Source organism: Triturus cristatus, chromosome 1_2 (genome assembly GCF_964204655.1).
Source record: "Triturus cristatus chromosome 1_2, aTriCri1.1, whole genome shotgun sequence".
In the NCBI taxonomy this organism is placed as follows: domain Eukaryota; kingdom Metazoa; phylum Chordata; class Amphibia; order Caudata; family Salamandridae; genus Triturus; species Triturus cristatus.
In genome coordinates, this window is record NC_140580.1 from 11,103,530 (window position 1) to 11,131,111 (window position 27,582).

Below are 27,582 nucleotides of genomic sequence, written 5' to 3' on the forward strand. Positions count from 1 at the left end.
AATTAACATGTTTCTGCTCTCTGAAAAAAGGCCCACAGGAGTCTGGGGTATTCATCAAGATGAAAAAACGGCCTCTCGTTGTCCTTATCACACAATCAGTCAGTCTCCTAGTCCTTGTTTTTCTTACAATAAGAAGTATCTTAATATTATTGGTGTTTTCATTATTATGATTAATAATAACATGCTTTTGGTTTTGATTAAAAAGCCATCATAATGTTTTTGAAACATCAGGACTCAATATACATATTTTAAAACATTCACCTATGCAACCACTCTTTGAAATACATGAACGGCTCCACACACTGCTTTCTAAAATAACTAAACAGATAAATAGTCACAGCATTTTGAAAGCCAATAGGTCTTGCTTTTTTAAACTAAGCAATGGAATTCACATTTCCATGTACTTCAAAAGTTGCGGTTGCCAATTCCCGGTGCAGGCTGCAGGTTCTTAGTCCATTACTAGGGAATCCTTGAATTAGACACAAGTGCTTTCTGTGGTCTGTATCTGCCTGCAGTACCTTCAACCCTTGCTGGAGGTCGGATAAGCCTCTGTCACAAAACGTCTACCTCAGGGCAGACCTGGTATATCAGCACCGCAGAGTTGGAGGTAGATTAAGCATGGCAGCTATGGTAAATTAGGAATGCTAAATTATGTATGGGAGGTAGGTAGTGCAGGTAGGGAGGTTGTGGTAGGTAAGGTTTGTTAGGAATTGTAGGAAAGTACTGTAATTATGTTAGGTGGGTATGGTAGGTAAATAGGATTGATATGTATGCCTGGTAGGAATATTAGGTTAAGCATGGTATGCGAGGTAAGGAAGGTTTGGTGGGCTAGCTGTGGTAGGTATTTTAGGTATGGTAAAGAGGGTTAATGATGGATAACCTAATAATGGATTTGGTAAGTATGGTAGGTTATGTAGGGTAGATTAATTAATTTAAAATTTAATTTAATTGAAGGTATGGTGGTTAGGCATGATAGTGTTTTTATGGGAGGTATGGAAGGTCTGGTAGGCTAGTCATTGTAGGCATGATAAAAAAAAGGTTTAGTATGGTAGGTAAGTGTAGTATGTTAGGTATGGTAGGTATATATGTAGATAGATTAGGTATGGCACGTTGATATGGTAAGTTAGTTATGATAGGTAGGTATAAAAAGTATGATAGATATTGTTGATAGGTATGGTTGACTAGGTGACCTAGGTTACAAATGGTATGGTAGGTGAGATATGCTAGACCATAATAGCATTTTTGTTTGATATTTAAGAGTGTGCACTATTAAATGATTATTTTGATTTCTTGCTTACAAAATGAGAGGCACAAGCAGCACTGTTTTAATAAAGCAAGTTTTATTTGCGGATGAAAGTTTCAGATGCACCCAGATGTGATCCCTTTATGAAAATCTTAATCATAATCATTATTATGATGATTTAAAAATGGGTCCCTTTCTTGAACAGAATGCATCAACAGTCATGTTGTACCCATAAAGAAGAGTACTAAAATAAAAGGGAGACCAAAGATGAAGAATGCATTGGTCATATGTGGTGATCTTACAAAGTAAAATATTGCACTGTACATGCTTATGACAAAGGGTCAACATGTTTCTTACTTATTAAAGGCTGTGTGCCTGCACATCTTTACTTAGTGAACGAAAACAGGTGTAAACCTAATATGTAACCTTGACAGATGACTAAAGCAACTGAACAAACAAGGATGAAAAGTGAATGGCACTCTGACTTAATTTTATGACTGAGGAATCCAAACAGCAAACAGTGAACCCATAAATTAAAATTTTTAATGTTGTGCTAGCAAAGTGAAGGTATCACAGAAAATGGACAGCAGGAAGCTACACATCATGTTGCATCTGTCGTTCAATAAGAGGACTACTTGATGTTGCCATCCTCAAAAGCTATGACCTTGATGGCAACAGACAGCTGAAACTGCCTGCGGATTTAAAACTGCTTTCATTATTAGAATAATACATCACACAAAACCATACTCAATCTGTGCAAGTATTTAAAGAGTTCAATACCTTCCTACAGACCCGCGAGATTACAGGCTCATCAGTTTCTGTGTATGTTCTGATCAGCCAATAATCTTAAATTATCTATCACTGGTGCAAAGAAAATTGATTATGTAAGTAGGATATTTAACATTCCAAGGTAACATGAAAAATAATGTATTCCTTCTCTCGGCATACTCTACAGACACAACCCTTTTTATTCATAACCAGTCCACAACCCGGTGGCCGAACTCGCTGGTATTTGTTTTAGAGGAAAACAGAGGAAATAAAACAGAGGCACGCTTATATGTAAGGTATGACTAGGTTTTCCAAATTTACCTGTTACCTACCAAAACTCTAGTGATTATTTACCACTCATGCTGTCCATGTTATTCTTTAAGAAGCAGTGATACACTCTAGTTGTAAAAAATATTTTCAATACTCATGCTGTCTACATTGTTTTGAAAAACTGGCCACATACTCTAATTGTCACTTTTATTTACGGTTGAAAGCAAGGAGAAATCAGTTAATCAATTAGTATTAATGTAACCCCCAATCCTTACACTGTCTCACTAACTTCGCTTTGCCAGCGCCTTTCTTCGTGCAAGCTCTGTAACAATGAGTGCACCTGACTCAGCCTTCAAATTCTCACTAATCTTGGCAACAACTAATCATATAGCTGTTTTGTTAGCAGTATGTAGACCACATTTCGGTTTCAGTCATTTTCAGCTTTGAGCAGGAAACTTCTATTCAGGGGATTAATCCAAACAATCCCTTCAATCTGATTCAACTCACTAACATCCCACTAAACCAAACAGGCATAGCATAACATATAATCCAGGATAGCTCTTTATATCTATTCTCAAATGGTATGACATTTTATTCTTATTGTTTCTACTACATTGTGCTTAATTGATGATCTAAGACCACTGTTACTTGGTTCAAAAGCTTTTCTGAAAGTGTAATCAGAGACAAACAAAAGGACATGCCTTCACCTTAAACAACAGAAACTGCAGCCACCTCACCGGTACCATTTACCAAATGGCAGTGACCTGAAACAGCTAATAAGCAACTCCATCCTAACTAGGTCCTAACTGAACTTCAAAAGGTAGCCCTGTCTACATCTTCATCGCCTCCGTGTCTGGTTCTCTGCTCTTCATCTACAGATGCAGGAAATACACTTCCACTGTAGGGGAAGGTGTCCTCATCTCCCTTATTGTGCCATGCTAAACCAGTGTCAGCCTCAATGGATCCTACAGGCACCAGAGTTCAGACAAGTTCCATACAGAATCCATACATATGCTTTATCCACTATACACACATGTACATGACATGCACATGGGATGTCAGTGCAAGATTCTGGCAGCTCACATAACAGCAGAGCATCACATAAGGAAAGCCAGTAGGCTCACCTCTGCTTGACATAGAGCAGGGGTTTTCAAACTAGAGGGTGGTCCCCCCTTAACGACTCCTAACCACAATCACAGCCCTAGTCTTCTCGGCTGAGAGTCAAGGCTGGATAAGCAAAAAGGGAGCTAGTTTCTTGGTCAAAAAGAACCCACGCACTCCTTATTTTTATACCCTCCCCAAAATCCATAAAAGGACATTTCCTATCCCAGGAAGGCCAATCGTATCAGGCATTGACTCAGTGCTCGAAACCCTGTCACAATTTTGTGACTATTTTCTTCAACCCCTTGTAAAAAAGACAACATCTTACATACAAGATACCTCGGATCTACTTAGACTATTAATCGGACTACCTCCTACAGATGAGATTACACTCCTTGTGACCCTAGATGTGCAGGCCCTACACACAAACATATCCCAGAGGGCCACCCTCGAAGTGGTGGAAAGCATCCTCAATCATGAACCATGGGAACACAACACCCCCATAAGTTTTGTCATGGACTGTGCAACTTTAGCCCTCACAGAAAATTTCTTTGAATTTAAAGGACAGATTTACCAGCAAACACAAGGCACTTGTATGGGCAGTACATTTGCGCCTAGTCTAGCCTGCCTGTACATGTCCAATTTTGAGACTCGTTACATCTTTCATCACGCGAACCCTTATGATGCTGACATATACCTCTGGAAGAGGTTCATAGATGATATTTTAATACTATGGAAAGGAGAAATGTCAGCGTGCATCGAGTTCTGCGGATGGATTAACACTCTTGATCCACATCTCAAATTTACCCATACTGTGTCAAAAAACAGCATCCCCTTTCTAGACCTCAACATCAACCTACACGGAGGTACACTCTCAACAACGCTGTACAAAAAACCAACAGACCGCAACAGCCTGTTACTCTACTCCAGCCATCATCCGCGGAGTTTGAGAGATAACCTACCGATAGGACAATTCCTGAGGGTGAGACGCAATTGCAGTAATTTAACTAATTATAGGGTTGAAGCTGAAAAACTGGCCGGGCATCTTAAATCACGTGAATATCCAGCCAAACAGATTGCCCTAGCCAACAAAAGAGCTCGTAATAATCATCGAGAGGCTCTGTTGGAACCAAAAACGAAAGCACATACGGAGACCCTCACATGTGTCACTTCTTTCCCCCCTGTATCCAATCAGATTACTAAGGCAATTAAAAAACATTGGAAGATCTTGAATACAGGCTCCATGACTCTTGAAGTCCCCAGGTTTTCGTTTAAACGTACCAGAAACCTGAGGGATACTTTGATTCACACCCGCCCGCGTCCACAGAGACCTATCACCCAGAGACCACTATGGAACCTGCCCCCAGTGACTGGGCACCACCCTTGTGGCTCTTGTTCAGTGTGCCACCTTACTGAAATACACAAGACAGTGGAATTCAGCGACAGCTTTAAGTGGGAAATACGCCGCCACACTAATTGTAACACGACCAATTGCGTGTATATGATCACATGCCCCTGTAAGTTACAATACATAGGCATGACAACCCGCCCAGTAAAAACACGCATCATTGAACATCGCAGCAACTTTCGCTGCAAAAGAATTAACACCAGAATGTGCGCACATTTTCTAGAAAAGGGACACTCACCTGAATCCCTTAGATGGTTAATCTTGGAGACATTCCCGAATATTACGAAAGAAGCCTTACTAATTAAAGAACAGAGGTGGGTGTACAGACGGGGCACACACATCACAGGGCTTAATGACGCCATTCCTTTGTCCTCTCTCAAACCACCTTGAGAAGTATCCCACATTGTGATAACTAGCTTTTGAGTCACCTTACTCCAGCATGATATTTTCTATACACACCGGGCCAACTTGATTTGTATATTCTTTACACATACATATATCCCTCCTCCCTAATTCATTGACCACTTTGGTTATGAACCGTCCAAACGGCTATTTTGACACACTCTAGCCGCCTTAGGGAGTTATCGGATTATAAACCAAGAAATTGAAACAATGGCACATGGTTTGTTAATCACATATTCACAACGTCAAACTTAAGCCGTGTACATGGGAATAGCGGTGTACATACATCTGTCATCGGGTTAACCATTGTCACTCCGCGCATTAACCCTCGCCCAAGATGGCGGCCATAATGAACCACTACCGCGTTTCACACTAAGCAAGCAATAACAGTGCCCCAACTTCCGCTTCTATAGTGATGAGATTCCTTTTATTCTCACGCGATATTTCCAAGCCCTACCTCCCAGTCCTGGTAGTGCGGGGTAGGTCTACGGGCGACACGGACTCGGCGTGTCTGTGAGTATTACTTCATATTCTTAAATCCCTTCTTTTCCTTAATCGAAAGTATTTTTATCACCATCGTATATAACCAATAGGAGGGATCCTAACAATAACTGAACACCACCTTATGCTGACGTCCAGTTTACCTTCCCAAACAGGAATTATTCTTTGACCTGGGTGAATCATCCAGACTACGCCCTCGCTTTCTGAAGCTAGTCTTTATCACACAGACTCATACGGGACAGTGTTAGAGTTTCCAACCGTATAAAAGAAACAAGGGAACCACTAGAACGCGGGGAACCGATACTAACTACTTCTCCCTAGTTCTCGTTCACTTACCTTTGCACACACAATTCGATTGATGCTAGCTGTACATACAACATATTCAATGACTGGCTGATACTAAGGGGTGTCTTTAGTTTGCATTTTATAACCCCACATCTATTGTTGACCTTCTTTAGAGCTCAAAAAAGCACAATATTATCTGTGGGTACTATAATAAAATAAAATAAGAGAAGGGGCTCACGCGACCCCGGAGTACTGTGTATGTTCTTCAAACCTCTTTTTCCAATAAGTTCCCACCATGTGCCATTACAGAACGCAAGGAACTCCTTGCGTAGCCTACCAGGAACTGCAGTGTACTATCCTATGGAGTTTATAGGGTAAGTCCACTAATATCCCTTGTCCTTATTTTTAAACACCCTTAGTTTTAGACACCCTCTGAGTGATCACTTCACGTGGCTAATGTGGTTTTTAATAAAAAAGAATTTCTTTCCCCCTACACTGAATGTGCACCATCACTGTAACTGCACCTAATAAACGCACCATGTAATGATACTATGATTGTATTTCAGCATTCTATAATTATCGTGGTCTCCCTTCTCCCATACAGGTAGACCGAGTCGCAGGTAAAATACCAGCTATATACGAGAATGCTTTCTGTTAACTAACTAATGCAGTCTGTACGTATATGTAGATAGAATACATTTTAGGTCGAGAAGAATCGCTCGAGTATAGCTCATTTAAAGCGAGAAACATGTTGACCCCGATGAGGCAGTGTAGACAACCCAGAACATTAACCTGAGTTACCAACACTTTACCTCACAATTTTAATTAGGTGAGGAGGCATCATAATAAATTTGTTGAGATAGCACTCCCTCCCCTATTTTATTTAACAACTACCATCCTTTCATCTACATCATTTAGAGCCCCACACTCCCACTTCACCTAACGGCTGTATTGGATATAAAGATCTCCATAAGAGTGCTCTCCAAACAAGAGCCCGTCGGGTATTGCACCAGCCGACTCGACGTAGGAGCAGCCCGATGATGTTACATTTCATCCTGAAGGGTACGTGATTCACGATATCCTGATGGTTGTGTGAGGGTTCCAATATCCAAACATAAAACTCCTCCTTACATGGTACGTCCCCTTCCCTTAGGAACAGCTTTGTCACTTTCCTGGTGGCCTCTAGTGATCCCAGGAGAACGCTAGGCTCTGACCAGAAGAAGAATTAGAATATAGGACGTTTTTTTGCATGCGTTTACAATGCATGCAATAACAACACGGTTGTTACAACGAGCGCGTTGTTATTTTGCATACCGTTACAACGCAAGTCGGAACAACGACTTGCTTTTAGGGTGCGCTGGATGTTGGAATAGTATAATTTACTATTCCAACTCCAGTCTGTGCGGACACTACGGAAAGTGTTGGATTTGAAATCCAACACCTTCTGCCCCCTAACGCAAGTCATTGTTCCGACTTGCATTGTAACGGTATGCGAAATAACAACGCGGTCATTGTAACAACCGCGTTGTTATGGCATGCGTTGTTTAGCATGCGAACAAAATGCTGTTTACCGAAGAATTATGCTCATAACAGTGCTCTGTTTTCAGATGTGAAAAAATAAAGGCAGTAAGATGCTCTGTAATGGGCCATCACTAACTTCTTTTGTCATTTATATGCTGGCAGGGAGAAGGTGTCAAAAAGGAAGGGACTCCAAATATTCTTCAAAACCCCCACCCCCATTTCTAATAATAACACCGTGGATGCGTTTACACGTTAAAAAGACCTGCCTGATCACAAAAGTATGTTTGGCAATCATGTATTTGATTGCATTTTTCAAATGGTACAGAACTTAACTGCATGTTTAAATAAGTCTAGAAATATTTAAACATTGCCAGTTTATTAGAATAATTCACAAAACATGGTACTCTGCCACCATTGCGTTATACGATGCACCCAGGGCATATACAACGGTCCAGTGCCCACTATGAGGGCAGGGAATGGGCAGAGGTACACACCAGTTCACCATGCAGGAGACTGTCCTATCCCAAAAGGCTGTGATATATGGGCACTGGGGAATACAAAGGGATGTGGTTTCTGTAGGTTGAGAATCCCTGAGTAAAATGCACACTAGTTACTGATGAGGGTGTGAAACAAAAAAAGTAATAAACTCTGGGGAATCTAAAAAATATTAAGTGATCAAATATTGAGCCATACCGGCCAGCCCAAGTCATACGGGGTTGCACAGTACTGGCTCTTGGAAGCTATTTGGTAGCAACAAAGTATAGGTGGGCAGGGGCTATGCAATACTGAGGAATAAGGGTGCACAATACTGGCTTATGTTGTGTCCGAACTGTACTGGCAGAAGTAGTCTACACTGTAAGATAATGCCTCTTTTTTCACAATTACCCTAATTTTTTAGACTAACTTGCTTGTTTTTTAGACTCTGTACACTAGGACCCTGCTAACCAAGCCCCAGTGCATGTGCTCTGACCCATAAAAACTTACTGAACTAGTTAACCCCTTCCATGCGGCGCAAATTCCGCCGCGGTGCTGACCGTTTCTTGCGCGGGCGGGCTCATGACGGAACGGTTCCGTCATGAGCACAGCTCAACCGACGCTCATGACGGAACCGTTCCGTCATGAGCACCGAAGGGGTTAAAAATCATTTTTGGCACAAGTCCCTAGTATATGGTATCCAGTGTACCCAGGGTCTGTATGTTAAATGTCACCAGTGGACTGCAATATCTATTGTGCCACCACTAAAGTGATGATGCAAAACATGTCTCCAGGCCTGTCCTTGCAGCTTGTGTGTGCAGTTTAAAAACTGCAATTTCGACCTGACAAAATAAATCTTTTGCCAGGCCTAAACCTTCATTTTTAAAGCTTATAAGTCACCAGTAAGATAGACCCTAAATGCCTATGGGGGATTGTGCATGGCATTTAAAAAGTAGGATATGTGTACTTACGTTTTACATGTCCTGGCAGTGAAAACCCCCCCAAAGTCATTTTCCACTGTGGCAAGGCTAGCTACACTGGATTACAATATTACACCATGTTATGCATAACGTCATTTTGGGAATAGCTGAAGAAATAATTCAAGGACTCACATTAATAGTGCTTTAAAATCCTATCTAATGGTTACATCAGAATTTAAATTGCTATTTTGGAAATGCCACTGTTTAAAAGTTGACACTTTCCTTCCTATGCCAAATGTGCCCTTGTGCCAGTGTTCAGTGGCATGTGCCTGTTAATGGATCTCCTGTGGTGGGATGTGTATTGCTCTCAGACTGTGGACAAAAGGGTTGGGTGTGGAGATAGATTTTTCCCTCTGAGAGGATGATCGTCTGGGCTGTGCCCAGAAACGTAAGAAAACTTCAGTAGTTTCCTACCATGCCACAAGTAGATGTAACTCATGTCTAGGTGAGTCCCTCTATTGTCTTGATAGCCTAGAGCATCAATCCAAGCAGGAGAGGAGCTGCCCCCGGAATCGGTTTAGAGTGATCATAGGGGTAAGATTTCTCACTAAATAACCACACCTCTGGTGAGCTATGGGAGCTCTGCACAAGGGAAGAAAGGTTCTGCCATGCTGGTGTTAGGTAGAGAGTGACACTGTGGGAAAGATAACAGCAAAACAAACTGGAAGGGCTGCAACAGTGAGTAGGGTCACTCCTGGGACTTGTTATCCTATTGGTTAGGGAGTGGCTAAGAGTTGCCCCCACCCACAGGTTGGCACTGGGCATGAAAGTCACACCCTCAGTACCCTCTTCTAAACACCTCTGAACCTGTGGGAGACAGAAGGAGGACTGCATCTGCAACTGAATCTCTAGCGAGAATCCCCAAGAACTTGACCTGCACTCCACTTGTACCCAGGGTAGAAAAGTGGATTCCACTGGATAGTTGGATAGCCTCCTGTTCAGCTCCAGGAACACAAAAGATTAAAAAAGCCCAAATTAATTTCTGCTGAGGCCAGGTTACTAGTTCTAACTGGATTTGCCCTGAACCCAGCTGATGGCTTCTGGGAGATCGAGTCCTAACCCCCAAATGGTACCCAAAACGTTGTGTACCCTTGGCTGGTGTTTGAGTGTACTCCTCCCCCCTTCCTAATTGCAAGACTTTTAAACTTTTTCTAAACTTTTTGCCAAAAGAACCAGAGGCTACAACTGGACTGCCGCGGAGCTGCCAGTTGGACTCAACTTGCTGGTTTGCCCCACTGAACTTCCAGAAAGGTTTTTAAGTCTGAACATAGAGGAGTTCACCGGGATCAATGCCAAACAGCAACCAAACAATGACATTGTCTTCCTGGGCCCTGACTTCAGGCTTCGCCTGCTCTGAGTTTTCCCGCCTTCCACATTAGGAGCCACAAACTTGCTGCCAGAGCTGAGGCTCCCACTGAGGTCCTGTGGTTCAGTCAGCCACTGTTGATGAGCCCCTCTGTGGATCCAATCTACACCTTGACCTGCCAACGACCTTGTTCACGAGTACTTTTCTGTAGAAAAACGGCTAATTCAGAAGGAAAACTTGCCACTGGGATGTACCTGGTCCCTGTGTCTGACTCAGGCTCCATTGCAGTCGGCCTTTACTTTTGACTTCGACCTGGTCTAGCACGACCAGATACCTACAGTTGGTGCTTTGTCCTTTTTGGACAAGAAACATCTAAAACTTTGAAAAATCATATCCTCAGTTCCCTACATCAGGTTTTTGTCATTTTGGGGTATATTTGTTCAATACATTTTGCTCTGTTTTTAAAACTGGACTGGGTTTTTTATTGTGTTGTGTTTTCTACTCTTTAACTGTTTTGGTACTGGCAAATGCTTTACATATTTCTCCAAAATTAAACCTGTTTGCTGCGTGCTACAGCTACCGAGGGTTGAGCTCAGTTTTCACCTATGAGAGCTAACTGGACCTGGGATGGAATTGTAACATTATTACTTGGTGAGGACTCACATCCCCACTAATTAATAATCTATATTGTCGCAGTCAACTCTTTTTCTAATCGCTATAAAATATTTCTTTGCAATTAATAAAACAAAATCAGTTTGAGAAAGCTACCAGAAGAGTTGCCGCAACTTTAACCCTTAGAGAGCTGCACAATACTGATGGATGTGAGGATGAATAATACACGTTAGTGCGGGCTGCAAAATTGTGACAAGTGCATGTGCTGCACCCACTGGCTAGCCTGGATACCTTGCAAAATTGGTTAGTGGGGTCTTGCACAACATTGGATGACAATACTGGCTGAATATGGATATCGCACAATGCTGCAAAATGGCACATGGATAATACCAGCTGCCGGGGGATGCACAGTACTGGCTAGTTAGAGGCCACAGACAATACCGAAGGAGGAAGGCAACAAAATACTAGCTGATGGAAGGATACACAACGCTGGCTATTGGGCACGGCACAATTCTGGAATAGATGTTACACAATATGAGTAGATTTTTGTTGCAGTAATCTGAATGACAAAAATTGACATTATTTCCAGGTGGGACTGCAGAATACTGGTCCAGCAGATTACTGGCCCAAGGGCTAATCGTGACACCGACTTGTTTACGGGTTGGACAACACAATAATCGTGGCTAGTGGAGACTGAATGACACTGGGTGATATATCGATGGGTAAATCATTTGATGCTGCCATCTCGATGTGAATTGTGAATCACACATATGAATACCAGCACTGCTGGCTCTGACTCTCATTCTTCCAAGACTGATAAATTGGATGCTATTGAATCTCTCCTATGCTCTGCAAAGACCCTATATTTTACGCCAGAAATGTCATTTGATGAATTCAAGTGGTGAAAATGGATTGCTCAGTAGGTTGTGGTTTTGCAGAATGCAGTGATGAAGCGTGGAACATTTCACAAATGGGAAATGTTATTATAGAACGTAGATAATCCTGAGCCATAGTGGAAATGTCATGCTTAAACTAAGCTGAGAAAATGAGGAATACTCAAAACATGGAACTAGAAAAACAGTGTAAAGTAAAGTGAAATAGCAATTCCATAAACTAACATCCAGAATGTTAATGTTCACAATTGAAAGCGCTCTTTTCTTGCTTCCACAAAAAATGTGCCTATGCTTCATAAGAATGAGATATGCGTGTGACGCACCCCTAGTACCTACTCGTAATCATAATACAATAAATGGTTCATGGGGGATTGGGTTCGGCTCTGTCTATATGTTTGTGTTGTACAGCAGTCACACTCACCTCTTTTATGAGCTGCATTAAATCTTCTTGTAGGAAGATGCGACCAGACGGTCTTTCTTATTTGCTTGGTCTTTGTATTTCACGCTTCTGCAACTGTGTTCTTTCCCAGAAAAAAGGACGATAATGCCACCGTATAAATGGGCCCCGCTGATACGTGCAGCATTTTTTAGTTTCACACAACTAATCGCGCTACTCTTGGAATGTATTGTAGTTTGCAGCGACAGGGTTTGAAAGTCTTCTGCTTTAACGTTGACTGAAATAAAGTGCTCGGGTTGGGTGAATCTGTACTAGGTACATACCAGCATTTTGCAACAACAGCAAAAAAATGCTAGTCCAGCGATCAGGCTATTGTATTTGGATGGGCATAAGTGAGTTTGTTGTTATGCAGAATATTTCCGCGAAACCATTATATAGAATCTAGACCAACGTGCTACAAGGAGAATCATGACGTTACGTTTTCTCACTCTGGTCCTTAGCTGTGCACGGCCCTATACTTCATTCTCCCTCTTATACGGATGAATAATTCATGTTGCTAACGTTTAGTTTTGCAAATCTCGGTGGATTAGATTTCACTGCTCTGTGCCAGTGTCTTTTCTCTGCTCACACAACTGGGAACCATCTGGAAGGTTACTGTGGCAACTGCCAGGGATGTCATGACAACCTTTTTTGGGTTTCCCGGGAAACTAGAGTTGCTATGGAAACTGCATCACCCAGCTCAGAATTAGTAACTTCCGATGAGAGAGAGGCGTGTGCACCAGTTTAATCTTGGAATATGTGGACAGTCGCTCTGGGTCTGGTGCATTATAAATGAAGAGGATGATCTCAGAGTGTCTCGTCAGTGTTGGATTTGCTTATGGGCGTTTGGCACTTGTGGGTTACTGTCCTCAGACTCCACACAAATCCAGTCTCCGGTTAGAATAAACCAAACTTGCATTTGTACATCGTAAAAACAATTTCCCCACCCCCTTCCCACGGTCAGCGTCGTTTTCACCAACAGGTACCGTGACATCCTCATCTCCAATGACATTTCGACGGAAAGAGACATATTTCCATACTGAAATTCCCGGTTTTCCTAGGAGCAGAAACCTGTCATTGCTTACTTTCCTAATCCAAATTAATTGATGTGGGCTGTAGTTCAATGTTAGGAAGATGGTGAATTACAGAAACGATCTAAGTACAAATCGAAGAGTGATCCCGTACAATCTCGCACAATAAAATAAGGTATATTTTTCTTTTTAGCTAAAGGCGTGTGTGTTCTATTTATAAAGCTACCTCCAAATGCATCTGCCGTTTAACTATATGTCACTGCTGCAGAAGCCACAAAGTAAATGTGCCAAAAGCACGTCTACGAAGGGAGGTACGTTCGCTTCTAATAGACCAGAAGATGTCCTCAGTGTGGTGAGTGAGGTTGATAAGCGCAGATGCTACTCTTAGAGAAGTGAGTTGGTCCTCTCCTAACTCAGGAATTTCCTTTATTGCAGTGAGATTCACTTGCTCAGAAGTTACTGTCAAAGCAGTGACTGGGACCCATAAGTCTAGATGTTACTAACAGAGCAGTTAGTTTATTAGTGCAGATGTTGCTTTTTGAGCAGTGAGGGACGCCTAATAGCTCAGATGTAAGCCCTAGACAATTATTGGGATCCACTAGACCAAATGTTACCAAAAGTGATTAGGATCGTGTATCCCAACTATTACCCTCAAAACTGGGCAGAATTACATTTTATCCGCTTAGTTAAGTTGGCTCGTTGATTCCAGGAAACCTAGGTATTTATCACAGCTTATGCTCCTAATCAACCTGTGTTACTCTGTTCATCGGCTAATAAATATGAGAAAACTGAGAGTGCACAAGAGTGGGCTTAAAGTATATATAAGGCATCTTAAAATTAACAGAACATTTACACAGCAGTGTATGGAACCCACTTGTCCTAACACTGTCATCAACGAAGGCAGTGTGATCCACTAGCATAGACGCCCCATGTACCATTATAACAGTAATTGGGTTCTGCTAGGGTAGATTTTGCTGTCAGAGCAGTACATGTCATCGAGTAGCACAGATTACATTGTCAACAGCCATAAGGATTCAATAATCCAGATGAAGTTAAGGAGAGAACAGGAGCCATTAGCTGTAAAGAGCTCCTCAGAGATAGCCCAAACTTAGAAAATTGAGACAAGGTAACCTAGTAGTAGTTAGAGAGAAGTGTGAGTGAGGGGGTGGGGGTGAGGAGGCTCTTGCTCAAATACAGCTGTCCAAAAAGAAGACAGCCTGCTCCTTTTTGGAGGCATCTAAGTGGTTTCTGTAAATGTATGTAGAAACTGAAAGATGGGAGAAGTAGACTGTAGCCATAGGCTGTGTGCAGGTAGACCCAGGTGGAAGTCACTTAATCAGGTCTTAATACTGCAAACACAAGTGGTGCAGGTACGTGACACATGCTATGGGTGTCTACAGCGCTTCCAGGCGAGATGTCTAGAGCATTGTCAGATCCAGAAACCCTTGAGACCACCAGTGCTATAGGCACTGACAGATGGCATGGTTTCTAGATGTTTATGTTTCAAATTCTGACCAGATTTTGTATGCATGCCAGTGATGCTGCCTCTCTCATGAGCTTGTGCTTAAACTGCCAGCTGTTTTTTTCTGAAATATGATACTACTCTAGAGTCACTTGTACTACTTCTCAGAGAGATGCAAATACTCATGCCATTGACCCTTTAAGGCTATGATGCAAATGATGCCAGTGGTACTACCTCTCCAGGCAGATGATATAGATGCTCATGAGGCAGGCTCTAGCAGGAGATGCTGTAAATTCTCTCGACAAAGACACTCCCAAGCAATTATGGCATAGATGTAGGTGGTGCTGCCTCTCAAGAGATTCCACAGATGCTCATAATGCCGTCACTCGATGGGTGATACTACAGATGCCAGTAGTGATGTCATTGGCGAAATACTGATGATGCTGGCCTTTGCAGCCTGAATAACTGTCACTCTTTTATGTACACCCCATCGTTACTCATCGGTGAAGATTTTCTTGACTCCAATGGGGCCAGGATTGCCAACAGCTGTACAGTTGGCTGCTCTAAAGGGGGTGCTGTGCTTGAAGGCCCCCGGAGGCATGCCTTCCTCAATCACCATGTAATCAGCTTTGCTAAGCAATGAGTTGCTACGGGCCTTTCGGAGGTCTTCAGTGGAGGAGAGGTGCTGGCAGCTGCCCACGTGCAGATATTGGGCCTGCTCCTCACCCTCTGTTTCACGGTGGTAGAAGTAGTTGAAGTTGGACACAATAACAGGTACAGGGAGAGCAATGGTTAGGACCCCTGCAATGGCGCATAGGGAACCGACAATCTTTCCGCCAATGGTGACTGGGTGCATATCACCATAACCTACTGTGGTCATGGTCACCACTGCCCACCAGAAGGCATCTGGGATGCTTTTGAAGCCAGATTTGGGGTCGTCAGCCTCAGCAAAGTAGACAGCACTGGAGAAGAGAATCACACCGATGAAGAGGAAAAAGATGAGGAGGCCCAGCTCCCGCATGCTAGCCTTCAGCGTCTGACCCAAGATCTGCAGTCCTTTGGAGTGGCGTGACAGTTTGAATATGCGGAAGACTCTCACCAGTCGGATGACCCGTAGGATGGCCAGTGACATGGCTTGCTGACCATTACCTTGCCGCTCTGCAAGCTCAGTTCCTAGGGTGATGAAATAAGGAATGATGGCAACAATGTCAATGATGTTCATGATATTGCGGGAGAAGGTGGCCTTGCTTGGGCAGGCAAAGAAGCGCACAAGTAGCTCAAAGGAAAACCAGATGATGCAAAGTGTCTCCACCACAAAAAAGGGATCAGTAAAGGAGCTGGTGACTGCTAAGCTTGTGCCATTGCCCGCGAAAACTGACAGCACCGGTGGGCCATTGTAGTCCTTGTCATCGCGGAATTCAGGCAATGTCTCAAGACAAAAAATGACAATGGAGATAAGAATGACGAGCACAGACACAATGGCAATACCCCGCGCTGGACCAGAGCTTTCGGGGTACTCAAAGAGAAGCCAGACCTGGCGCTGGAAGAGGCGAACAGGCAATGGGCGCTCCTCCTCACGGATAAACCCTTCATCCTCACGGAACTTCTCCATGGCCTCCTCACCCAGCTGATAGAAGCGTATTTCCTCAGAGAAGATGTCAATGGGCACATTGACAGGCCGTCGAATGCGCCCCCCAGATTGATAGTAGTACAGGATTGCATCAAAACTGGGCCTGTTGCGGTCAAAGAAGTACTCATTTCGCAATGGGTCGAAGTAGCGCATTCGCTTCTTGGGGTCACCAAGCAGAGTGTTCGGGAACTGCGCTAAAGTACGGAGCTGAGTTTCGAAGCGCAGTCCTGAGATGTTAACCACCACCCTCTCACAGCATTCGCGCCCCTCTTGTGGCATTGGTGGCCCCGGCAGGGACAGACCTGAGTCTTCCTCCAGCATACCCTCGCAGGCCAGTACTGTCATGAGTGCGTCCTCGGGTTCCGAGCTGTAGCCTGGGTTCACCAGGTTGCCTTTGGCACGGTGATGGGTGGATGAGGGTGGTGGCGAGCGCAGGAGGTGGAGGTGTTCGTCCATACAGGTGAGGTGGCGGGCAGGGAGAGGAGAAGACGCAATGGCGTCCCCTCCTCCTCTTCAGGGCCCGGGCACCCGCCACCTCCGCCCTCTGCACGCTCCTCTTCCAAAGCACGTTCTCCCACCTCACAACCTGCTATTTCTTCTCTCCCAAAGTCAAGAATCCCCTCGAGATGTATGGTGAATTGCACTCTTCACTTTTTAAAGTCCAGAAAATCTCTTCATTCTCCCCAATTCCATTGCCCCTTTTTCCATGCCAGCTGGTCCATGCTTGATCTCTGGTCCCTTGTTCGCTTTTCAAGCTTCTGGCCCAGCTGCCGTCAGCTCGAATCTCTTTAAGAAGTAGCCTCCAGTATGAGTCCGAGCTTCGCCGCCTTCTCCTCAGCACACGCGAACTCTTTATCCTTCCTGTCTCTGCTGTTGGTTCTTATCCTCGCAGAGTCTGAGATACCTTTTCCCCGGACCACACCTGTTACAGGCATCGGCAGTTTGTTTTCTCCTCGTCGCGGTTCGGTCCGAGTACTCCAGTACTGCCAGTGGGTTATCATTCCTCCTCGGCTCTAGCAGCAGTTTGACGGCGCGCACACAATTATATTTATGTATGTCGCCCGCCTTTCTCCTCCCTCCTCTCCTCTCGTCAGTTTTTCCCGCCCACAGCGCGCGGCGGGGATTAAAATGAACGATAGGTGGGTGGGGACAGAAGGCGCTCAGGGCCCCCGAAAGGGAAGGCGCGCGCACTAGATAAACTTTCCGCCCAATTTCTCAGAGGCTCGCTCCCGTGCTGCGCCTGCGAGAACATACAGACCAACTGGCGGAGGCGCGCGAACCACCTGCCGGAGCCGAGCTCATACTACGCTCATTTCATAGTTTGATGGGACTGGCAGGCACGCGTGTCCGTGGTCACCCAGACAGAGGGTTCGTGCAGAGACTAACACATCAGCACCAACATGCCTGGGAAAACAGAACACATATGCAGTCCGTGTAGTGTCTGGCGAAACGGAAACCTCTTGCATACAGGCACCCGCTGCGCAATGTTCAGCAGCGACTGTCGCTGGTTTTGTTTCGTGTGTGTTTGGTGTAACCTGTTGCTGATTTTTCTTACGTGCACATGCCCCTCGATTATCCATATCCCCGTTTTTCTCTCAAATACTTTTTCAGCCTAAACATATACCCCGAAAGGCGTTATTCCCAGTGCTTTAAATGGGAAAAAATAAGTGCAGGTACTCATTAAAATGAGCTAGAGGTGTGGTGAGTGGGTGGGGCTAGGGGCGGGGCTAAGAGCAAGACATGATGATACTTAACGACTTTTATTATAGTTGCAGCACACACCAAAATACATGATAAATGTGTTTATATAAACAAAGCAGGTTAACTCATTACACAAAATGAAAGAGAAATGCGATAATATGTTAACATTTCCTTTTTTTGCAATAGTTGCACCTTGTTAATGCCATACTGTTAGTTGCTGTTGTTTGGCACAATACTATATATTTTTGAGCACATGAGTAGGAAGAAACTGAAAATACCCCCACTTCGAACCAAAGCTCTTATGGCACAAAGCAAATGAAGCAAATCATCACGACCCTCCCCAGAAGATATCTCTTGTCTCTTCCATCGATCTATCCATTCATCCTTTCATCCTACCATGTACCTGCTGGTGTCCCCCATTTAACCTTTACATTCTATTGTCTATTCAGTCTTTCATCCATCATTCAGTTTTACCCTTTCACCCCTTTATACCATCCAACCTTTCATCCATCCTCCCTCCCTTTCATTCATCCATCCAATCTTTCACTTATCCACCCATCATCCGCCCTTTTATACAATCATCCACCCTCTTTCACCCATCCATCCATTCACTCATCCATCCATTCATTCACTCATCCACCCATTCATTCACTCACTCATCCATCCATTCATCCATCTATACATCCACCCTTGCTCACTCATCCAACCACTCACTCACCCACCCACCAACCCTCCCTACTACATTATTTATGAACCTGTCGCCGAGCAGTTATGTACACACAAAGTGCCACCCATTTTTTAAAAAATATCTCCTGAGAGGGTCTTGATTCTCTCTCTCACTTTTTTCTTACAAAAAACAGGCATACAAATGCAGGCAAACACACAAACATAAGCAGACACACAAAAGTCTTCGGTATGTTAAAAGCCATGTTATACACTTCACCATTGCTTTTTTAATTGCCACTGCCAGGGGACTGTCATGATTCCTGTGTTTGTGCAAATGCAGAGGATAGTGTGAATGTGGTTGACAGCACAGGGCCTGAATGGACCCCATAGCTGCCAAGGTTTCAGATTGCTATGTGTGACATTTTCATATTTTCATTGCAATTAAGAGTGACATTTCAACGACTATGAGTGACACTTTCTCGCAAGCAAAATTAAGCAATGAAGACGAAGGAATCATATAAATATCAGAAATGACACCCATTTGAGTATAGCTGCTAATGTTTCAGATTGCTTATGTGTGACATTTTCATAGATTCAGTGGATTTACGAGAGTCAGGCAACAAGTAGATGTGTAACACTTAGAGTGGCACTTTCTTGCGACCAAAATCATGGAATGAAGTCAATGGAAATAGACAAATATCAGAAATCACACTCATTTGAGCAACAAGGAAGTCAAACTCTGCAGCAGGTGCTTTTGAAGCTATTATTTAATTTCTAAAAAAATCAGCACCCTCCACCCCAACCTCAGCTTCAGGTGCAGCCAAACCACATGTAACAAAGGGATCTCTGTGACAAAAGCAGCCACCCACTGAGCTATCCACATACAATACAGTACAATACAATATGCTTTTTTGAAGTAGGCACATTAACCCTCTACGCTACTTAATGGTGAGAGTGAAATCTGTCAGTGCAGAAAACTCTGACCTCTCTCCAGCTGGAACAATAATCACTTGACTTATCTCTGACTTAGCAAGTCTAACTGTGCTGCGAAAATAAAGGGTGCTGCTTCATAGTGTCACTGTCAAGCAGGGATGTGAAACACTTTGAACTACTAATAAATCATCAAAACTGCTAGTTTAGACAAAACGTAGCGCATTTTCAGCTCAGACAGACAGTTCTAGTGTGCCCATTTGCAAGGCCCTATACCGTGCTGGAGCCCCCTAATCATTTTCGTAACAAACATTTTAAATGTCAGCAGCAGATTATTAAATTAATATCTGAGTGACCTGAATCTCTTTATAGCTGTCAGAACGATCCACCGAGAAGAGCTGCTGGCCCGGCACCGCCGGGATCGCTAGCCTGTCTCTTCTTCAGAGAGTCAGGAAGGTAGGTGCCTCAGAGCAGAAAGCATAAGCGCTCCAGGGGCCTCTTTGATCGCATTGTTTGGGCATTAACCCTCCGATCGCGAGAAAGTATGGGAGGCGTGAGAATCCACCGCCCTTGCCCCTGATTACATTTCTAGGTTTAAAGTATTACCCTGCACTGACTTTTCACTATCTGACGTGCTGCGCTTTGAAAATCACACGCGCACACTAGCAGGTAAAATGAATCTCGACCATGCTCTGTCAAGCACAGCATGATGGTGAGCACCGGAGATTATTCAAACGAGCCCTGCTGAATAGCTCAGCTGGGGCTCAGATCGGGGCTACAGAAGCGGCGCCTTGCCTGCCGGAGACACGTCCCACTCCTGCTCACCAGCACAGCTAATGAGCCTACCTTTTCATGAGTACCGGTACTCTCTAGGGCAGTAGAGAAGTGCCGGTACTCAGAGCGATAAATTTAAGAAGTGCTGGTACTCAGTACTGGTGAGTACCGGCCCATTTAAAGCACTGGTTATTCCTATAAAATTCCCATCCCGCTCAATCGGTATTCCTGTCGGAAAATATTCCTCTAATTAGTACTTCCCTGGCAGTTTTTCACAATGTACTCAGGGTGAGACGTTTTAAAAAGGCTTTCTTTTCAAAGACATTCACATCACAAATAGCATCCCAAGATTTGCTGTCACAGATATTCAGTTAACCGAAATTTGTTCTGCGTCATTTCCGCAACAGATGACAACCCACACATATTAATACATTCAGTTATAACGATTCGTCTTAAATGTTTATCTCTCCTCTAATCATTCATATAGCCCTCGTTTATACTACTCACCGTATGCTCGTATGTTTTTTGATATGCAACAGTGGCTTAAAGGGTGCCCAGAATTTCCAGTACTGATCGAGAGATCCCATTAGCGCTTGCATTCCACAGACAGATTTTTTTCCTCGAATAACTATTCTTTCTGCATACCTATCAGCATAGCCAAATATACCCACCAGCATCCAAAGTATGTGTAACTGAACCGGTTACTATCTAGCTTAAATCGTTTTATAAAGAAGAGGATGTGTTCTTTATGCATTCAGCGTTGGCGAAATGCTTTCTTTTTTCAGATTCTTACTTTCCAGAGCGTTCTCAACATACGCACAACCCTGTTACTTGAAAGTCACAATTTGTAATACAAGACTCGCTATTGACAATGAGCACATTGAATCATATATTTTTTTCAAATATCTTACGTAATACAAAATTCGTGGTAATCTTTGAATCGAGCTCAGCAGAAGACAACTACTGAAAACGAGTTTATCAATCATTTTCTTAATTAAAAGTATAACTGAGATAAATGGACAGTGTTTGAGAATGCAAACACACTGTATGATACTACTAGAGCAAATAAAAACGAAGAGTCACTCAGGTCCTGTGAGTACCGGCAAAGCTGCACATGAATATTGCGTTCTCTAGAAGATTAAAAGACTTTAAAGCAGCAAAGTACACACAGCAGTCACAGATGCACAATGCCAAATATAAACATATGCATATGAAAGTAAATTATGCATTAAAATAAACATTACACTTCATAAAATAAGGAATGTTAATAAGTTGCGTTCCCTCCCCTGGAGAGTGAGGGTAGGGTCTGTGTGGGTGGTCGCCCCAGGACACTGTAAAATATTCACCAGGGCGAATGGGGTCCCAAGAATGGATATCAGTATGGATCAGGAGGTGGGTGCAAGGCCCCCTCCCCTTGTTAAAGTAATTTGGCTCTGGGCCATGGGATCCTGAGGGCCCATAGTGACTTGAGGAAGAGGGCTGTGTGTCCCTCACCTTATTTTTTTAAAGAAATCAGCCCTGGGGGATGGGGTACATAGGGCCCAATTGTGGTTTGGGAAGAACATGCGCAGGCCCCCCTTCCTATTATTAGGTAATTGACCCCAGGGCCTAACAATAGAAGCACCTCTCCACCTTTAGTATGATTCAGCACCAAGGAGATGGGATCCCCAGGGCCAGAAGTGGCTTGAGGAGCCGGCCTAACTCGAGCCCACTTCCCAAATTTTATTCAATACACACTCCTGGAACCTGGCCAACCCTGGGGGTCTTATCACTTTTTTTTTAAACGCTTGACATTTTTAAAGGTTTTTTTTCAAAGCAGGGATCGCACAGCAGTCCTGTGGGATTGCAGCTTTGTAAAAAAATATTTATATATATTTCACACTCGTTGCTTGTGCTCAACTGCCTCGTACACCAAGGATGACGACGCCTTGTTTTGAACAAAGTTGATTTATTTGTCGGCTGTCGACAAATAAATCAACTTTGTTCAAAACAAGGCGTTGTCATACTTGGTGTACGAGGCAGTGGGAATATATATATATATATATATATATATTACCTATTGGCGGTCGCCAGTAGGTAGTTATAGTTAGGACCTATTATCCATAGGAAATCCGTAACATTCTATTTGGAATAAATTTGGCGCCGGTTCACGAATCTTCGCGAAATTTTCAAAACTCGTGGCCCTACTCCGGTCCACTCCTTTCCTGAAAGTCTTGGGGTGATTCGTCAAGTGGGGGCCGAGAAAAAAGGGGGGTCCCAAAACGTGTTTTCCCCATGCAATTTTCCGTAGGGACCGTTAGTCGCAGCTACAGCCCGAACTGCTGAACGGAATTACACCAAATTTGGTAGAAAGGTAGAGCTTGGTTCACACTCGTGCCTTTTGCTTAAATGGTGTAAATCCGTTCAGTAGTTGTTGAGAAAAATAAAAATAAAATCATAGATATATCTATGGCCTCGGAGGATCCGCGCACCCTATGCGCACCCAGCGCGCACCCTCCCGATCACGAGCTGCATGCTAATTGGCTGTCAACTGACTGTAAACACTCCAAACCAGGAAGTGTTGGCAGCCATTTTGTGCCTTGGTAGAAGCGAGGCTTTAAAAATTAGTGGGCTTAAATACAAAATGCGAGGTGGGTCGCACACCGCTCGTCATACTAGCAAATAGCCCCAAAGGATTCTGGAGGATGTGGTGACAGCGGCGGGTACACCTATGCCACGAGTAAAAAAGTTAAAATGCCATCCCTGGACACGTGTTTCGAGGTAATTGCCTCTCGCTATTTGCTAGTATGACGAGCGGTGTGCGACCCACTTCGCATTTTGTATTTAAAGCTCCCTGAGCTATGGGTTGACGAGCCCGGATCCCGCACCCGCGCGCCGTGAGAGGTACTAGACCTGATAATTTTTGGCAGTCTACAGCACCCCGCATACGTACCTGCTCCCTGCTGACGAGAGGCAATTACCTCGAAACACGTGTCCAGGGATGGCATTTTAAACTTTTTACTCGTGGCATAGGTGTACCCGCCGCTGTCACTACATCCTCCAGAATCCTATGGGGCTATTTGCTAGTATGACGAGCGGTGTGCGACCCACTTCGCATTTTGTATTTAAAGCTCCCTGAGCTATGGGTTGACGAGCCCGGATCCCGCACCCGCGCGCCGTGAGAGGTACTAGACCTGATAATTTTTGGCAGTCTACAGCACCCCGCATACGTACCTGCTCCCTGCTGACGAGAGGCAATTACCTCGAAACACGTGTCCAGGGATGGCATTTTAAACTTTTTACTCGTGGCATAGGTGTACCCGCCGCTGTCACTACATCCTCCAGAATCCTATGGGGCTATTTGCTAGTATGACGAGCGGTGTGCGACCCACTTCGCATTTTGTATTTAAAGCTCCCTGAGCTATGGGTTGACGAGCCCGGATCCCGCACCCGCGCGCCGTGAGAGGTACTAGACCTGATAATTTTTGGCAGTCTACAGCACCCCGCATACGTACCTGCTCCCTGCTGACGAGAGGCAATTACCTCGAAACACGTGTCCAGGGATGGCATTTTAAACTTTTTACTCGTGGCATAGGTGTACCCGCCGCTGTCACTACATCCTCCAGAATCCTATGGGGCTATTTGCTAGTATGACGAGCGGTGTGCGACCCACTTCGCATTTTGTATTTAAAGCTCCCTGAGCTATGGGTTGACGAGCCCGGATCCCGCACCCGCGCGCCGTGAGAGGTACTAGACCTGATAATTTTTGGCAGTCTACAGCACCCCGCATACGTACCTGCTCCCTGCTGACGAGAGGCAATTACCTCGAAACACGTGTCCAGGGATGGCATTTTAAACTTTTTACTCGTGGCATAGGTGTACCCGCCGCTGTCACTACATCCTCCAGAATCCTATGGGGCTATTTGCTAGTATGACGAGCGGTGTGCGACCCACTTCGCATTTTGTATTTAAAGCTCCCTGAGCTATGGGTTGACGAGCCCGGATCCCGCACCCGCGCGCCGTGAGAGGTACTAGACCTGATAATTTTTGGCAGTCTACAGCACCCCGCATACGTACCTGCTCCCTGCTGACGAGAGGCAATTACCTCGAAACACGTGTCCAGGGATGGCATTTTAAACTTTTTACTCGTGGCATAGGTGTACCCGCCGCTGTCACTACATCCTCCAGAATCCTATGGGGCTATTTGCTAGTATGACGAGCGGTGTGCGACCCACTTCGCATTTTGTATTTAAAGCTCCCTGAGCTATGGGTTGACGAGCCCGGATCCCGCACCCGCGCGCCGTGAGAGGTACTAGACCTGATAATTTTTGGCAGTCTACAGCACCCCGCATACGTACCTGCTCCCTGCTGACGAGAGGCAATTACCTCAAAACACGTGTCCAGGGATGGCATTTTAAACTTTTTACTCGTGGCATAGGTGTACCCGCCGCTGTCACTACATCCTCCAGAATCCTATGGGGCTATTTGCTAGTATGACGAGCGGTGTGCGACCCACTTCGCATTTTGTATTTAAAGCTCCCTGAGCTATGGGTTGACGAGCCCGGATCCCGCACCCGCGCGCCGTGAGAGGTACTAGACCTGATAATTTTTGGCAGTCTACAGCACCCCGCATACGTACCTGCTCCCTGCTGACGAGAGGCAATTACCTCGAAACACGTGTCCAGGGATGGCATTTTAAACTTTTTACTCGTGGCATAGGTGTACCCGCCGCTGTCACTACATCCTCCAGAATCCTATGGGGCTATTTGCTAGTATGACGAGCGGTGTACGACCCACTTCGCATTTTGTATTTAAAGCTCCCTGAGCTATGGGTTGACGAGCCCGGATCCCGCACCCACGCGCCGTGAGAGGTACTAGACCTGATAATTTTTGGCAGTCTACAGCACCCCGCATACGTACCTGCTCCCTGCTGACGAGAGGCAATTACCTCGAAACACGTGTCCAGGGATGGCATTTTAAACTTTTTACTCGTGGCATAGGTGTACCCGCCGCTGTCACTACATCCTCCAGAATCCTATGGGGCTATTTGCTAGTATGACGAGCGGTGTGCGACCCACTTCGCATTTTGTATTTAAAGCTCCCTGAGCTATGGGTTGACGAGCCCGGATCCCGCACCCGCGCGCCGTGAGAGGTACTAGACCTGATAATTTTTGGCAGTCTACAGCACCCCGCATACGTACCTGCTCCCTGCTGACGAGAGGCAATTACCTCGAAACACGTGTCCAGGGATGGCATTTTAAACTTTTTACTCGTGGCATAGGTGTACCCGCCGCTGTCACTACATCCTCCAGAATCCTATGGGGCTATTTGCTAGTATGACGAGCGGTGTGCGACCCACTTCGCATTTTGTATTTAAAGCTCCCTGAGCTATGGGTTGACGAGCCCGGATCCCGCACCCGCGCGCCGTGAGAGGTACTAGACCTGATAATTTTTGGCAGTCTACAGCACCCCGCATACGTACCTGCTCCCTGCTGATGAGAGGCAATTACCTCGAAACACGTGTCCAGGGATGGCATTTTAAACTTTTTACTCGTGGCATAGGTGTACCCGCCGCTGTCACTACATCCTCCAGAATCCTATGGGGCTATTTGCTAGTATGACGAGCGGTGTGCGACCCACTTCGCATTTTGTATTTAAAGCTCCCAGAGCTATGGGTTGACGAGCCCGGATCCCGCACCCGCGCGCCGTGAGAGGTACTAGACCTGATAATTTTTGGCAGTCTACAGCACCCCGCATACGTACGTGCTCCCTGCTGACGAGAGGCAATTACCTCGAAACACGTGTCCAGGGATGGCATTTTAAACTTTTTACTCGTGGCATAGGTGTACCCGCCGCTGTCACTCCATCCTCCAGAATCCTATGGGGCTATTTGCTAGTATGACGAGCGGTGTGCGACCCACTTCGCATTTTGTATTTAAAGCTCCCTGAGCTATGGGTTGACGAGCCCGGATCCCGCACCCGCGCGCCGTGAGAGGTACTAGACCTGATAATTTTTGGCAGTCTACAGCACCCTGCATACGTACCTGCTCCCTGCTGACGAGAGGCAATTACCTCGAAACACGTGTCCAGGGATGGCATTTTAAACTTTTTACTCGTGGCATAGGTGTACCCGCCGCTGTCACTACATCCTCCAGAATCCTATGGGGCTATTTGCTAGTATGACGAGCGGTGTGCGACCCACTTCGCATTTTGTATTTAAAGCTCCCTGAGCTATGGGTTGACGAGCCCGGATCCCGCACCCGCGCGCCGTGAGAGGTACTAGACCTGATCATTTTTGGCAGTCTACAGCACCCCGCATACGTACCTGCTCCCTGCTGACGAGAGGCAATTACCTCGAAACACGTGTCCAGGGATGGCATTTTAAACTTTTTACTCGTGGCATAGGTGTACCCGCCGCTGTCACTACATCCTCCAGAATCCTATGGGGCTATTTGCTAGTATGACGAGCGGTGTGCGACCCACTTCGCATTTTGTATTTAAAAATTAGTGGATGAAGTGTGCAAAACGTATAAAGGGGCAGGGTAGAAATACCCTGACCCTTTAGATCTGCTTAGGGGGTGCCACAAGGACCCCCAGGGCCCAATTTGTTTTTTTTAGGAAAAAACAGCAAAATGCGCGCTGGGTGCGCCGATCCGGCCGGAAAAAAAAAACGAAGCGCGGGCTCCCGCGCTTCTTTAATAATTAGCCCCTGGGGGGGCCAAATCCCGGGGGCAAAAACCGTAAAATTTGATGTGGGGCAGGGGCCCCCCAGCCCGGGGCCCACCACCCCCCGGGGCTACAAAATAAATGGGTGGGGGGGCTCAAAGGCCCCCCCCAAGACCCGGGGACCACCACCCCCCAGGGATTTTAATATTGTGGGAGAGGGGGCCGCGTGGCCCACCTCCTGGAGCCTGTCATGGCCCTGGGGACCGCCACCCCCCCATGGCCGGTACCTGCAGTGTCTCAAGGTGCCCACCCCCGGGACATTGCTGTTTGCTATGGCAGGGCTTGAGCCGAGGCTCCCGCCCTGTCATAGCAAACTTGGTTTGGATGTTGAAAGAGAGAGCAGGAATCCTGCTCTCTCTTTCAAAATGCAAACCATATTGCTTTTCCACACAGGGAGCTGCATGTTAGCAGCTCCCCGTGTGGAAAAGCAATGCCGGCTCCTGAAGGACACGGGGAGCCGGCTGGAACCGTGGGAGCATTGGG

The 27,582-nt window shown here is 45.3% G+C and overlaps 2 protein-coding genes across 2 annotated transcripts in view; both read right to left on the reverse strand.

Annotated features, from left to right (window-relative positions):
• Positions 1–13,117, reverse strand: part of LOC146866629 (uncharacterized) — a 465,524-nt gene extending 452,407 nt beyond the window's left edge. Inside the window, exon 1 of the mRNA XM_085600076.1 lies at positions 12,186–13,117. The gene's annotated coding sequence lies outside the window, so the exon portion shown is untranslated. The remainder of the gene's footprint in view (positions 1–12,185) is intronic.
• Positions 13,118–13,252: 135 nt separating this feature from the next.
• LOC146866630 (potassium voltage-gated channel subfamily A member 3-like) lies at positions 13,253–17,401 on the reverse strand. The gene has a single exon (XM_085600082.1). It carries the CDS (start codon positions 16,777–16,779, stop codon positions 15,187–15,189), a length of 1,593 nt encoding a protein of 530 aa, XP_085456208.1. The 5' UTR covers positions 16,780–17,401; the 3' UTR covers positions 13,253–15,186.
• Between the last annotated feature and the right edge of the window lie 10,181 nt (positions 17,402–27,582).